This window comes from Chrysemys picta, chromosome 6 (assembly GCF_011386835.1).
Source record: "Chrysemys picta bellii isolate R12L10 chromosome 6, ASM1138683v2, whole genome shotgun sequence".
Classification (NCBI taxonomy): domain Eukaryota; kingdom Metazoa; phylum Chordata; order Testudines; family Emydidae; genus Chrysemys; species Chrysemys picta.
In genome coordinates, this window is record NC_088796.1 from 68,814,862 (window position 1) to 68,830,605 (window position 15,744).

The window sequence follows — 15,744 nt, forward strand, 5'->3', positions numbered from 1 at the left end:
GAAAATGTTCAGTTTGATATGTAACCAATTTTCAAGCAATCTAGCTTCTTTCCAGAGAATAGTGAGAACCGTGCTAAAATGCACTATGCTTTGTTTGTTTTTTTAAAAAACGTTATCGCTGGATTTCTTATATATTTCAGCAGGGGGGTCAAGGATTTAAGAACCTTTTAATGGTGAGATTTCTCTGGGTGAAAACGATAATTATGTTAACTACTATATTTCTCTGTTTGTTTTTATACATAATACTCCACATTTTAAACTGTTTGAAGTATTGCTCTTATATGGCATAGTAGATGAACATGAAAAAATCCATTACACTGGATAGCAGATACAAAGACTAGTGGTAATTTGTTAGTTTGTTTCTCCAAGGGAGAAAATATCTATAGTCCATGGGCACCTTTAGGTTCTGTAATCAAATTACAGTGTTAGCATTGCTATCCCTAAAAGAAGTCCTCCAAAAAGAGACTTGGCAAGGGGTCATATAGTGCAGCGCCTAGGAAATTCACATGTATTGATGGAGCGCTGATTAGCAGGAACAGTACTTTGGGCATTTATTATAGCCTGTCATTTTCCATTACATAATCCAGACCCTTATTAATAATAGTAATGTGGTTGGAATCACTCACCACTCTATCAGGAAAATACATACTGCAACAGAAAAACTGTCTAGTTTTTGTTGTTGCTGTTGGGTATAAATGCAACTGATGTATTCTGTAACTACCTGTCCAAAATGACTGTAGCCTGGGTAATGAATCTAAACACTGATGTCTATTTTATGCCTCTCTGAATCCTAGCTTGTACTAGAGGCATTAAAGATTGGACTGCTGTTAATGTCATGTGGCTAGAAGATTAAACAGGATTAAAAATGCAGTATTTTGAATCTAAATTTATATTGTAACAGCAACTGTTAATTTCAGGCCGTGTTGCTGTTTGGTGCCTTTCTGCACCTCAGAGTTTCTAATGGTATCTTGTGTGAATAGACATCTCTGCTTCTCCTCACCCCGCTTCTCCTCACCCGTGACTAGTTACTATGCAATTACTTGCTATCAGCTTTCTCTGCCTCATGGAGGATGACAGAGGCATTGTTCTCTGACAAAGTATCAGACAGCACCTTCTCCCAAAATAAAATAAGGACAAAAAATTGCTTTTGGTTTTCTAATCAAGTTAGGATTTTATTGCTCAGTAAATTATGGAAGAGAAAACAAAGCAGAAATTAAATCGTTAGACTTTAACGATATCACTCAAGGTCCTCAAAACATTTGGTGAAGTTATTCTATAAGCTTAGTTATAAAAAGGAAAAGAAATGTTAATTAAGACAATCTCAACCCTTAACTATAAATTACCCCGACAGAATCCTTGGTACTTAAGAACATCTTAGACAGCAGATGTTTATAACATGGAACCTATTTGCCTCTGACGCTCCCGTTTGAGTGGTGTCCTTTCCTGCTCACATATCCCATTTGTTATAGGGAATGTTCTTTTCAATATTATATTGGGCAAAAGGGTGATGACGTACTCCAAAGTAAATATTGATTTTACATTAGAATCCATCCTACCAGTCACCTCCCCTCAAACAATCCAACTATCCTAAGAAGTTCTGACAAATCAGAATACCTTTGTTTGTTCCCTGATTCAGGTTTTCAGTGTGATTATTGGAGGAAATTCACTGGAGCAATTATCCTTTGCAATCAAGGGCCAGTTTCTCTTCTGGGATAAATTAGGCAGCTCCATTGACTTCTATGTGCTGTATCAGTTTGCATTAAAAAATAATTTGGCTCCACATTTTTTAAGGGGCCTCAATCCAGTTTCCCATACAACTTTATGGGTACAACATTTTACACACTATTACTTATGCATGCTGATGATAGACTCACGTGTACTTGATATATGGAAACCTCAGCGACATTTGCATATATAAATTCTTTTCTTTACAGAGACACAGTGATAGCGCGCTAATGACTGAATGCATACAGATGCCATGTTTTGAAAATCTGTTTAATCTCATCTGATTCTTGGGTGGAGGACACCTAATTCTTGAGCAGGGATTCTTAAGAGCAATGAACAACATTCAAATATACCCGTAATGCTTAAAATGTGTGACCAAATCTTTTCCAGACTCGTACAGAAATTGATTTTTGTTAGTCTTCCACTCTAGGTAATACAGATTATTAATTCATACATTACAAATAAAATCATAGGCCGATATATCCACCTGTACCATAAAACAATGCATAGATTCTTTTAATCAATGTTGAGAGACACTTAGGTCCAGATTTTCAAACATTATTTGGGTGCCTAAATCCCATTGAAATCAATGGAAATTAGGTCTTTACATACCTTTGAGGATCTGGGACAAAGGTAAGCATAGAAAGAACCTCAAAATATTTAGTGTTCAAGCTAGGTTTCAATAAACATTCAGAAGTTAGGCTGCTTACCTGAACTATCTTGCATTTGCAAAATTGGCTGTGAAACCTCATTCAATTTCTGCTTTCTAGAGAGAAATACAGTGACAGCAACCTCTCTCTGTTATTTTGGCATTGCCTCTACCAGTCCTGGCCAGAAACCAACAATTTGAAAAAAAGAAATGTAGAGTGAAATCCTGGCCTCACTGAAGTCATGGGAGTTTTTCTATTGACTACAATGGAGCCAGGATTTCACCCACAGGCTGGTCTGACCCTTACCAAAGATTCAGTTTGAGTTTGCAAAGTTTCAGGGAGTTCTGAGTATTTTAGAAGTGGTGTGCTCACCCTTAGCCAATCATTGACTTCAATGGAGCTATGCAGATTCAGACCTGTGTAGAATTTGGTTGTCAGCATGCTGTAAAGCAAAGAAAGAAAGCTACTACGAATACATAATATTTGGCACTTCTCATTTGAAGTTCTTAAATCACTGAACATATTTAAGTGAATGTATATGCAAGATGCTGGATTAACAGCACTCCTACCAGGAAGGATGTCAACTTTCATTTAGTTTGTCCTCCTATCATGGAGGTACTGGGCTCCTTAGCTACCAGCATGCAGAGGTGACATGATTCCAACTCTGGAGAAAACTCTTGTTTAAACAACAAATTATTTTGATAATTAGTAAACATACTGTAGCCAGTGAAATTATTAAAAAATGTGAAAAGGAAATAGATCTAGGTTTTAAGCAAAATTTAAGTTTTCCCCAGTATAAACTTCCCTCTTTAACTCTGCTAACTAAAAACCTAATAATCCATAACTGTGCCTCCAGATATAGAAAATCTTCAATGGGGATTTTGCAGGCTCACTGGAAATGCCCCATATTTGTGTTTTGATCTGTTCAAGTTCAACTATCAATGAACTGTCAGCATCTATGAAGATAACTTTGCAATTGGGATACAGGGACAGTTACCCAAGAAATTTTAAAACTGTATCATAAAATAGTATTTAGAATCTGTGACTTTGTAATATTGCTGCAAACTTTATTAAAGAGAAAGTATTTGTGCTGGAGGGGAGAAAAATAGGAACTCATAGGGAATTATACAGCTGTATTAAAAATTAAACTGAATAGAATTTGGCTTTATATTAAGCCTTTCATACTCAAGACATCTCAAAGTGCTTAAAAAGAGAGTTACTGGTGGCAGAGCCACTCTGTAGACAGCCATTATGCACCCAACATACACTCAAGCATAGCTTTGGACATTGCTAGGTCAAATTTTCAACTACCAAAAGGAAAAAAGAAAGTTAATTTTTCCATATGCAAATCTGCATGTGTGCATGCTAAATGGGTAATTGTGTGCCTACTCTCATTCTGTATGTGAGAATGCAGGGTTTGCATGCAAAGCAAGTGCCTGCCTGCATTTTGGGGCACAAATTAGGTGCCAGCAATAGAAGGTTGGAATGAAAAACACCTAATAGTTAGGGCTGGCTGAAAATGTTCCAGTGAAACTGTTTTTCAATGGAAAATTGGGGTTTTGACTAAATGACATTTTTCATGGTAAAATATCTGTATTTGCATACATTATATTTGTGTGTGTAAATATCAAATATGTATAAAAATCAGTAAATATACAGATATTGGCTCAGATTCTCAGCTGTGCCAAGGTTACACACTTGGCACAGCTGAAGAGAGCAGCATGGGACTGCTGATCCTGGTCTGGTCAGGGGCCAAAACATCCCCTGGTATAATTGAAAGAGCTGTGTGCTCTGCCTTAACCCCATCCTGTCACTAGCGTGCTCTTTCATGCCCCATCTAGTCCCCATTATGCCCTGACCTAACCCCCGGTATAGCCAGCGCTATTTTCAACAGGAGGGCTTCTCCCATCAGTATAGCTACTGCCTCTGGCAGAGGTGATTAACTATACCTACAGGAACACTCTATGCATCCGAAGAAGTGAGGTTTTAACTCACGAAAGCTTATACCCAAATAAATCTGTTAGTCTTTAAGGTGCCACCAGACTCCTTGTTGTTTTTGTAGATACAGACTAACACGGCTACCCCCTGATACTCTATACCTACAGGAGAAACTCTCCTATTGGCAAAGCAGCCTCTTCAGAGAAGTGTCATAGTAGCATGCAGCTGCACCGATGCATCATTTTAAGTGTAGACCCGCCCTTAAGAACAGACCAGCTCCATAATTGTGGAAGTATAAACACACTGTCCTGCGGCAGCAAATGCCCACCTCTCCCTGTGCTATACAAATCGGTAGAGAAGGCAAACCAGACTACGTTTTACATAGTGAACAATTTGCAAATGATTGAAACAAACTCCTAGCGCAAACATACCTTTTCCCCATACCTCAGCTCATCCCAGTGCTGCATTTGTGGCTTCTGCCTGTGACAGTGGTATGAACTTTCATTTTTCCTCTAATATCTGTCCTATGGGAATGAATTGAAGCTAGAGGAGGAAAAAATGTCAATGAATACAGAGATCTTGTTCTGCAGAAGCTCATAGCAGCAACAATAGACAAAAGGGACAAAATTCATCCCTGCTGTAACTCCATTTGTTAAATGTAAAGAACACATTACTTCTTGCCTCACTCTCTCTAATGGTTTGAAGGCAGTCTGGAACTGTAATATGGCCCAGTTTTCTAAAACTGGATTCATAAATTTAGGCTGCTAAGTCCCTACTTATGCGCTGAAAAAGTGGCCTGATTTTCAGAAGTGCTCAGAACCCAAAGGCTCCCATTGATTTCAACAGAAGACACAGCAGCCTGCTACAACCTATGGCTGGTACTGAAAGCCAGAGTGTGCAGATGTGCTGCCCCCTGGCTCCAGGTTGGGAGGGGACAGTGTTGAGTGCTCAGCACTCTTGAAAATATAGCGCTTTATGCCTCGGGATCTCTGCATCAGACATTGCTGTAGGTGCTTTTAGGGACTGAGTAAGGTTAGAAGGCATTGCCTGTAGCGCCCTTGCAGCCATGCCAATATAGCCCGCCCATCATCTTTTAAGCAGCTGATGATCCACCCACTATTCTCAACTACTTAGCTTGATCTTAGTGAAAGCCTAGGAAATGCATGTCAGAATGGGTTGGTAGCAAGGCAGAAAATAAAATAAAAGCAATCCTGAACTTGAATGAAATATGTTAAACTGTATTGCTGTATATACAATTTGCCCCCTTATTTTATAGGGCCTGTATTCATTACGCCTTACTGAAACAAAACTTCCATTTTAATTAACTGGCCTAATCCTGAAGTCCTTTATTCAGTCAAGACTAATTGACTCCAATGGGAGTTTTTTCTGAGTAAAGTCTGTATAAAAATCGTGTAATGCTTTCTGGATTTTAGAGACCTGGACTGAATATACCGTGTCTAATAGGGCCCTTAGTTCATCTAGCAGCCTCGTGCCTTGGTAATGGCATATGCAGAGGTTGCAGCAGTTGTCTCCTCTAGTAGAGGCAATGGAAAACACAGTTTCAAATTCAATGCTCAAAAGAAGGAACTGTCGGTGCTGAGGTTTATATGCTACCAGTTGCTCAATAGCAATAGGGACTTCAATAGAAATTCTATACAATAAAATACTAGAGAGCAGAATAATATGCTCTACCAAGCCAATACCCGGGGATGAGATGAGTGAACTAGGCACATTTACATGTCAATTGATTTTTCTTTACATTGTCTACAAATGACATAATTTCCCTTTAAAGAACAAAGAGCAACAAGACTTGAACTTCTCCATTCTTTTTTCAATAGGGTTCTGGCCTCTAGGCACTACTGTAATATAACTACTAATAATTTAGAGGTACTAACCTCCCAGACAGGCAGGGAAGGACAAGAAGGCACAGACCCCATTCCTCCTCCACACTGGCCAGAATAATGGGGCTGAGGGAGAGCACACTTCACCCTTGAAAGTGGTGCATCAGAGGCAGCTCTGGTCTGTCATCTGTTGGTGTGTTCCCAGAGGCTGTGCGCCTCACTCGGTCACAGTGGGCCTTTTTCTCATTTACAGCAGGGCCACTATATCACTCTGGCAGTGTAAAGGGCTCTCAACATGGGTGTAAGCAACACTTAGGCTAGGTCGACACTAGAGACCTATATTGATATAAATACATCACTCCGGGGTGTGAAAAATCCACATCCCGGAGCCACGTAGTTATACTGACCTAACCCCCTGCGTAGACAGCGCTATGTCAATGGGAGGGCTTCTCCTGTCAACACTGCTACCGTCTCTCGGGGAGGTGGATTAACTACGCCGACTGGAGAAGCTCTCCCATTGGCGTAGTAGTGTCTTCACTAAAGCGCTAGAGCAGTGCAGCTACGCTGGTGCAGCTGTGCTGCACATGAAGACAAGCCCTTACCCTCTAAGGCTTCTTTTCACTATCAGGGTGGTGTAAAATGGCCTGAGTGTAAATGAGAATCAGGTGCTATGTCCCCTGGAGCTCCCATGAGGACTGAGTGTCTCTGCAGCCCCTTATCATAGGGCTGTAGCTTTGCAGCCACAAGCGAGTCCTTGTGGTAGTCAGGAAGCACATCTCCTTCCTCTGAGAACATTTTTACTTTTTTTTTTTTTTAAACAGATTGAGTTTTTTGTTTTTCTCCGAAATATGAAGAGGGAATAAGGAAATGGTACAGCAGCAGGTATTATGGAAATTAGTCCTCAGCTAGGGCTAAGTAAGTGCATGTGAATAACATTAAAGCTAAATTATCCTTCAGCTTGGTATGTTACTATGAAAAATGCCTATTGCTCAAAAGTAACAATCATCAATGGAATTTGTTAAACTATGTAAATATTTGAATTTATGTTAGAGAATTTGACATTTCAAAATTAGCTTTGTTTATAAATAAGGTTCCAAATGCACATGGTATGTCAGGGAAGACTGTTAGAATTAGTATAATGAGTATTCCAAATGCTTTAAATCTCAGATGGCCAACCTATGACTTATAGGCTGAACATGGGCTGAATCCATCAAAAAAATCTTCACCAGCACTCAGGGTTTGTATGCTCACTGGCAGGAAAAGAAAAGTTTCCCCTGCTCTTCACTTTTCTCCCAAAGAGCAGATGTGATAAAATTTTTCACTGCTATAGCAGCATTCAGATATAAAATAGTCAAAGTTTTGTAAGTGTAGCTGCTACTGTTTTTACTAGATGGAGACGTGCTCATGAATGGCAAATTTTTTAAATATGTTTGTTGTGTTCTGATTTAGTTTCAATAAACATTGAAACAAGGAAACCAGCTCAATTTGAAGACAAATCTGAGAGACAACCTGTGCTTGGGGGGGAGGGGGAGAGCAGAACGAGAGCAGCCAGTTGCAGCAGTGTGACTGAGAATGCTCAGTACAAGCCAAGCAGCAAATCATGGCTGGGGGAGGAAAGGGGGCACATGACCCCCCCCCCCCATGTTGCCTCTGGACCATTTATTATCTGAATTCTCCTCTAATACCAATGTAAATCAGGAGTAAACCCACTGAAGTGAGTGTGGTTACAGCACAGTGTAAAATAGCCATACATGCTCTGTAGTTTAGGCTATGTACACCTCCCCACCCCTTCCCTGTGTCTGGAGGAGAGCCAAAAGCTGATAGATTCTGGCTGGGGAACGTGGGGGAAGCATGAGCTATGTGACACATTCCACCAATCCTGCAGATTTTAGGCCATAGGGCAGGCTGCTGTAGCTGTGGAAGGGGGATGCTGGTCGTGAGAGGGGCAAGATCAATGTGATGACCATCCTCCATGGTATTTCATCCCTAATCCTGCAGAGATTTTTCTCAATGGATACAGTCATGAACCAAGCGGCATAAACTCCTGTGGGTTCATTTTAGGCACAAAGGAATTTTCCTTTGTTTGGGGAGGGGGCTCAGGACAGCTGTTAGGCAGGCATGCAGGATCGAATGACTCCTTTCAAACCCATTGTCAGGGGAAAAAGAGGAATGAGAGGGAAAGCTTGGGGAACAATTCAGAGAGACTGGGTATTCTTGGGGATACTGAGATCCGTAGGGTTTCCCTACTGGTCTTGAGCTGTGCATTTCACAGGTCTTCAAAAGTAACCCTCCAAACATGAATCAATGTAACATTGTCTTTGGTCACCTGAAATGTCTGCTCAAAGAAGCGTGAACTCTCCCTTTCATCACAGCTATTTTAGCTACGATGCCTAATGATGACACTTTGAGGGTCAGATTTTCAAATAACTTAAGTGTGCAATCACATGCCAAATTAGCAAATGCAAGTAGTACAACTGTGCATTCAAATCACATAACCACATGCCCAAGAGACCCACTGCCAGCAGTCGGAGATCTGCTGAATTTCAAGAGTAATATGATTCTAGCCCACTCTTGCTGATTTCTTGGGTTTTTTTTTTTTAAAAGAAACTTTCAAGAAGAATTTGTTTCAATTCATTGCTCCCGTATTCTGACAAGTTTATAGCCAGTTTTATTCTAAGATTTGCTCACACAGGCAAAACTCAGTTGATGCTCATTCTTTTTCAGAGATGATTCAGAAATGCCACTTATCAATTATTTACGACTAATTCATATTTAATTGTTTAGTAACGAATACCAACTACTTCTATTTACAAATGATAAAATATGCTGTGTGATCATAAGTCAAGAATTAATAGGAAGAAATGCTAATTATACTATTGGAAAAAAGATAACTGGAAAAATTGCACTCAATTGGGACTCTTAGTTGCTGCAGGTTTAATGACTAGTTTTCTGATATATCTTATCTCAAATGAGTGTAGCAAAAAGTGATGATGCATGAAAGTTCTTGCATTTAGGAAATAACTGGAGCTTTATGAACCTTTCTTAAGGAAACCTGAATACAGAAAAATGTGCCTGGTTTTGTTTCAAACCCAAACTATGGACAAGGTCACAAAGATTTGCTAATCCTGTGGCAAATATGAGTTGCTATTTGGTCAGTGTATGGTTCTGAAGGGAGAACATTAGAAAGCTCTCTGATTTCACATGATTTTGACCTGAAATCAGGTAAAATTTGGAAGCTTCAGTTCATTGTTGAAAGTAGAAACTCCAAATGAACCTCAAGAAGTCAAAGCTATAAAAAGGTTTTCCCTAAACCCATTTACTGAATTGGAGCCTTTTTGCATGTTTCTAAGATTAATGGGCTAGAGCCTTAGCAGCAGCTACGATCGGCTCAGGGCATGTGAGGGGCAGAGGCTCCCTGACACTAGGCCCATCCAAGTCCTCCTTATAACAAAAGGCAACCTCAGGACTACTCTACATTAAACCTGGCTTCCCATGACCTAAAAGGGCTACTCCAGCAGTTGGGGAATACTGGATGCTGTGGTGCTCCAGCCACTTCCTCTTACTCCAAGAACACCCCCATTGCTAAGGACTCTGAGAGTGATTGGCATAGAGCTGCTTCGACAGCTCAGTAACACCCAGGAATTTTTCCTAGACTGCTGAAATCCTCAGGGGAATGGATTCCTCAGGTGTCACAGAGCTGCAGACCTGGCACGCTAGGTCATTCTACAAGTACACACCAATTGGTCACTGGGGAGCAGAGTTATTTTTTCTAGTTTTTCTTTTAATTTTAAGTATTTAAATTTAAATTAGAAACTCAGTCCCATATTTGTGCTGGTTGCTGAAATACTGACAGTTGGCTCTTTTAATTCACTGTATCAAATCTTCAGCTTTGTATTTAACAGGAAGCTCATAAGGTTTGGTTTTCTTGTGCAGCTTTTCTTCTCGCCTTTTCATAATTTCTCTGAAGTGCTCTTCCTCCTTCCTTTGTTTTTCCTGAAGTTCTTTCTCCAGGAGCTCCTCCTCTTCCTTAAGTCTGATCTGCAGCTCTTTCTGCCACTGTTGCAAAACAAGAGAATGATTTCATTTTGGTGCATAATGTCTATATAGGAAAAAACACAATTTGGCATAACCAGGGTTAACGTGAGCAAAACAGTTGCACAAACGGTAAGGACAAGTATTTAGAAAGAGGGCTTTTGTTGGAGGCTTGCGACTGTGTGCAAGGGTTGGGGCGGTGGATGGATGTCATAGCTTGCCTTATTGCTGCTAAAACAGAAGTGTATGACTTTGCAGGGAGGAAGGCTCACACGTCCAGTGGAAAATATCATTCATTTGTAGACAGCCCTGCTCAGCTCTAACTTAAACATAATACAACTGGTATTCATATTTCCAATCTATCTCATGGTTTCACTTACAGACATTCTCAATGCTGATAAACTGGGGGAGGGGAGAAATCACGTAAGAAATGTATTTGCTTATTTCAGCCTTTATAGGGAACACAGGCATTGCCAGAAGTAAAAACATTTTGTTGAAAAAGACTGAAAGTATTATAGTGCTGCAATCAAGAAGCAGAAGTTAATGTCTCTTCTTTTGTTCCTCAATGACAATGTTATTACTGCATTAATGGAAGCCCTGCAGCTACAGACTCTTAAATACAGAAAATCCAAGTCTGAGTAACACAGCAATAAAAATGTGTCAGGTGTTTTGGGATTTTTTTTAGGTTTCATAAGAAAAATAAAGTGGGAGGGGGAGGGGGAGGGAAGAGGGAGGAACCACAGTCTCAAAGCACAGGACCAGGTATGGTAAATTCTGGGCTGAAATGTAAATTTTCTCATGCTTCTGGGAAGCTGACTGGAATATTGTGAGGCCCACTGATGCCTTATGGGATAATCAATCCTAAAAAGTAGGTGTCTTTTTCGAAAAACTTCCCCCACCCTGAAACAAACCAGTGGCTCAGGGGCATGTTGTCCATGGTTACAGTGAATGTCAGCTGAGAGAAGTGCTCTGAATTATCAAAAAGATTTCAATACACTTGGTATTTTTTCTGTCTCCACAGTGACAACTCAATGGAAAATTAAATCTAAAAGCTGTTTAACGTAATATTTCTTTCGTTCCCAAACCTGGCTTTATAAAATCAGCAATAATCAAGTCAGCAAAGAAAGGTGAATCATATATGATAGCATACAGAGAATAAGGAAGTCTTATGATTGCTTAGGGGAGATTCATATGAGAATTGTGATGGGAAAAGCAAGTCCAAAAACCAAAACAGCACTTCTGATTAACATAACAAAGAAAAAATTATTTACTTACTATTGTTCTTTGTGAAGCAAAATACCTGGAAGCAAAATACTCATTCTTGGGAGCAGATGCATTTCTGGCATTGAAACCTCTTGAAAGTATTGGTCTTTGGGGTCACCTGATGTTGTAGAGGGCGTACTATTCCCCCCCCCCCCACCAAGGTGCTTTTCAGTTTAATCAAATGCTATATACTGTACTACTAAAGACCTTGGAGAAAATGGGCAGAGAAATGTGGGACTCTAGCTGACAATCTTCTGAAAAATCTATGAATAAATAACCTTTTGTTCCCTTATAATACTGTCAGTAGGACATGGCTTTGAGGAGAACCAGTTAAATAAAGACTGCAGTTTGCTCTACTGAACTGGACATCAGACCTAGCTGCCAGATCAATAGAAAGAGCAATACTGAGTAAAGGCATGAATATAAGTGCAGGTATCAGGCTTGCGTAGCTTTGCGTAGCTTACTAAGACTTACTGTAGAGGCTACCTGGGTCCCAATTAAGTGTGTTCTAAGACATTAAAGCACTGACAAGTCCACAAAATCAATCCAACAACACCCACAGTGGCAATAACCAGGAGCAGGCATTGGTCTTTCTAACAGCATTCAAACCAGACCCTAGCCAAGGATACAAAAGATAGGGAGATGCTCCATGTGCCCACACCCTCTTGCATACCGGTCAGAATCTAGCCCTTAGTTAGGAATTTAGGATCTGGGCATAGTACCCCCCTTATATTTAGAAAATGTGTATGATCAATTAGTATAAATCTCCCTTACTAGCCTGGCTGAGCTTATTGCAGCTAGTAATAGTCTTGAGGACACACAGCGCACTCTTCCAAAAGTTCAAATGGAGGGTCCATCAATCCTGGCAAACAGGAGATTCTAGTCCCAAGTAGCAGAGGCTCACAAATAAGTAAAATGGCATATAACAGCCCTCTCAGAAAATGTCTCCACATTTGGATGTGCAAAGAGATGGGTTTGGACAATACTGTGAGATAGTCTGGCATGTCTGAGTGTTAAATTCATGATTAAAGGTATCAAAGAATTAAATGAATCACTCTTAGCTATGGAGCATATTGTTATGAACTGGGTTAAATCTTGTTATGGGTTGAATTAAAATCTCATTGAAACTGATGTCTGAATGTGCCCTTCACATAAGGCTGCTGATTGCCATTATTGGGGTCAGAAAGGAATTTTCTCCTGGGTCAGATTGAAAGAGACACTAGGGTTTTTTCATTTTCCTCTTTAACAAGGGTCATGGGTCACTTACAGGTTTAAACAAGTGTAAATGGTGTATTCTTGGTAATTTGAAGTCTTTAAATCATGATTTGAAGACTTCAGTAACTCAGCCAGAGGTTATGGGTCTAGTGGGTGAGGTTCTGTTGCCTGCGATGTGCATGATGTCAGACTAAGGCCAGAAGGGACCATCATGAGCATCTAAAGTCTATGAGACAGTTAAGAGCCACACCTAAACCAAGGCCTGATAGAGTCTGCCCAGGAACCAGCAACATGTGGGCTGTGGGTTTGAATGGGTATGGATCTGACCAGGTGTGTGGGTGGGTGAGAGAGAGAGACAAGAGTGGGGGAAGACAAGAAACAGAGAGATGGTGAGCAGAGAAAGAAAGCGAAGCAGCAGCCTGTAAGCAGGGTGATCCTGAAAGAGCTCAGAGAAAGGTTCTGGGTCCGGATGCTGGCTGAAAGAAGCTCAGGGTGTAAGCTAAGAACCATTTTTTGTTCTTCCTCCTGTGTTCACAGAAGCAGAACTTTGTACATTGTTTGTAAATAAACAAAAAATACCAGACTCCATCATCAATTTCTACTCCCAACTGGAACATTCCCAGTGCCCTGAACTTTGACTAGCCACTCAAATAAAAAAGGGGTAACAATATTTATATGAAGTCTAGTTCCTACAACTTCCAAAAATCATACGTTCCAACAGGATTCCCTCAATGTTACCCCAAAACTGATGGTTGAGGAGGACTGAATGTTGCTCCCTTGCAGAAATACTTGAATACTGCCAACCATGCTAGAGAGATCTCAGCAGGCATGGTGACTAGAAATTGGAAACTGTTCTCCTCTTGAGTCTTGCAAAATGGTGTTACAAAAGTACTGTATTTTGAATTTGACATGGACACTGCTGATAACATCCCAGCAATGGTGAAAATGGCCATTGGATCAATGATTGCAAATCAAATTTTGCTCTTAGTTATGCTCATGAAACCCAAATGAAGTCAAAATATAAATGTAACTGAAGGCATAATATTGACTACGAGTGGTCAAATCCTTTTATACCTCATGCAAAAGATGGTAGCTACTGTAGCAATATAGCATTTCTCTACCTCCCCACTAGGGTATTGGCACAGTAATGACAAGACCTGGTCCTGCTATCACTGAAGTCTCTGAACTGCAAAACTCCTATTTACTTTAATGGGAGCAGGATCATGGTATTAGAATCTACTTGAATCTAAGCCATTTACATAATTACACCACTTTCTGAAGCACCTGCTACTATTGTTCCAACCAAAACGATTTAGCTCCAGATCACAGCACCAGGCCGTGCTTTCTCACATGCTGCCTCTCACGCTTGGGAGAAGCTCCCAGTGAGCATCTGCAAAATTAACTCATTATCCTCCTTCAGATCTCTCCTTCAAACTCTCCTCTGTCATGGTGCCTTCAAAAAACTTGCCAAGTTAGGTGGCTGAGACCACTGTCGATCATGCTGAACAATCTTGTCTGATTGTTTCATGTGACCCCCTTGTTGGTCTGTCTGTGTAACCATCTGTTGTCTCTTTGGGGCAGGGATGTTTTATTCTGTTTGTACAGCACCTAGCACAATGAGGTTCTAGTCCGTGATTGGGGTTCCTAGGCACTATGGTAATATAAATAATAATAATAATATAGCAGTTCTCACAAAATTACAAAATGCTAATATGTAGCTAAATGTTTTGACAAATTACACTGCTCTACAGCCAAAATGCTTCTGAAATAAATGTAGTCAAACTTTACTAATTCTGGGTCACTGAGAATGAAAATGATGCTTAAAATTGTTGATTGGCTCTAGTTTTCAAGATATGCTATTGGGTCAGTATATACGACCCTTGACTTGGGAATGGCGGAGGATAAGTGAGTTATAAAGGGAAGGGATCTCAATTTAAACCAGAAATGACTAAAATACATCTTTGACTGGTTCTATGAATAAATCTATGACTGGGTTTGGACAGTACTTGCTTTTTAGGGAAAACAATGAATGATGCAATCTGAAGCTGGTATTGCATCATACATGATATGAATTGCATCATGTTATTCCTAGAAGTCATGGATGATGCAATCATAATGAAGTTTACATCACTCTGCTGAACAAATTGCCCTATATCAGCTCAAGAAATCATACAGTGTCGTGCTCTCTTATTTGTCAGTGTTGCAAAGAGTATTTTGCAAAGAGACACATTTCTGTTTAGCCAAAGTGAGCAGAGATGCCTCGTACTTGTGTGAACAGTGCAGATAACTTCTGCTATGTTTGTGGTGAAGTGACTTTTGCATCACAAAAGCGCAGTATAACCACTATGGTTAAGAAAGCCTATCACCTTTCTTTTGGCTGCAAAATTGGAGATCAGGACAAGAGGTGGGCCCCACACATATGCTGCAACACTTGTGCAACAAATCTTCGCCAGTGGTTGAACAGGAAAAGGAAATCTATGCCTTTTGCAGTGCCAATGATTTGGAGAGAGCCAACAGATCATACCAGCAATTGTTACTTCTGCATGGTGCCTCCAGTTGGGAAAGGTGTGTCAAAGAAGAAAAAGTGGACTGTGCATTATCCAAACATTCCATCAGCTATACGCCCAGTACCCCACGGAGAAGGACTGCAGGTTCCCGGTGCACCAGAATCATTCTCACTTGAGTCAGACGAGGAAGAGGATGAAACTTCTGGTCCTGAACCATCAATGTCACAGGACCCAGATTTTCTCCCATCCTCCTCCTCTGAACCACACCTCATAACACAAGGTGAACTGAATGACCTTGTCAGGGATTTGGAACTACCCAAGAGTAAGGCAGAGCTGTTGGGCTCCAGACTACAGCAGTGGAATCTCCTGGCAGGTGATGTTAGGGTTTCCATGTTCCGTGACCGTCAAAAGGATCTTGTCCCATTCTTCTTCATGGAAGGTGATCTTGTAGCCTGCAACAACATCGATGGTGTGATGGCAGCCCTCAACATCGTTCACGATCCAGATGAGTGGAGACTGTTCATTGATTCATCGAAGACGAGTCTTAAAGCTGTTTTACTGCATAATGGCAAT

The 15,744-nt window shown here is 40.5% G+C and overlaps 1 protein-coding gene and 1 long non-coding RNA gene across 3 annotated transcripts in view; one reads left to right on the forward strand and one right to left on the reverse strand.

Moving 5' to 3' along the window:
• LOC122172177 (uncharacterized) overlaps positions 1 to 15,744 on the forward strand; it is a 50,219-nt gene that overhangs the window by 24,910 nt on the left and 9,565 nt on the right. The window lies entirely within an intron of this gene.
• TMEM232 (transmembrane protein 232) overlaps positions 6,949 to 15,744 on the reverse strand; it is a 149,596-nt gene continuing 140,800 nt past the window's right edge. Inside the window, exon 14 of the mRNA XM_065599249.1 lies at positions 6,949 to 10,210. Within this exon, the coding sequence (XP_065455321.1) occupies positions 10,022 to 10,210 (189 nt within the window). The 3' untranslated portion in view covers positions 6,949 to 10,021. The remainder of the gene's footprint in view (positions 10,211 to 15,744) is intronic.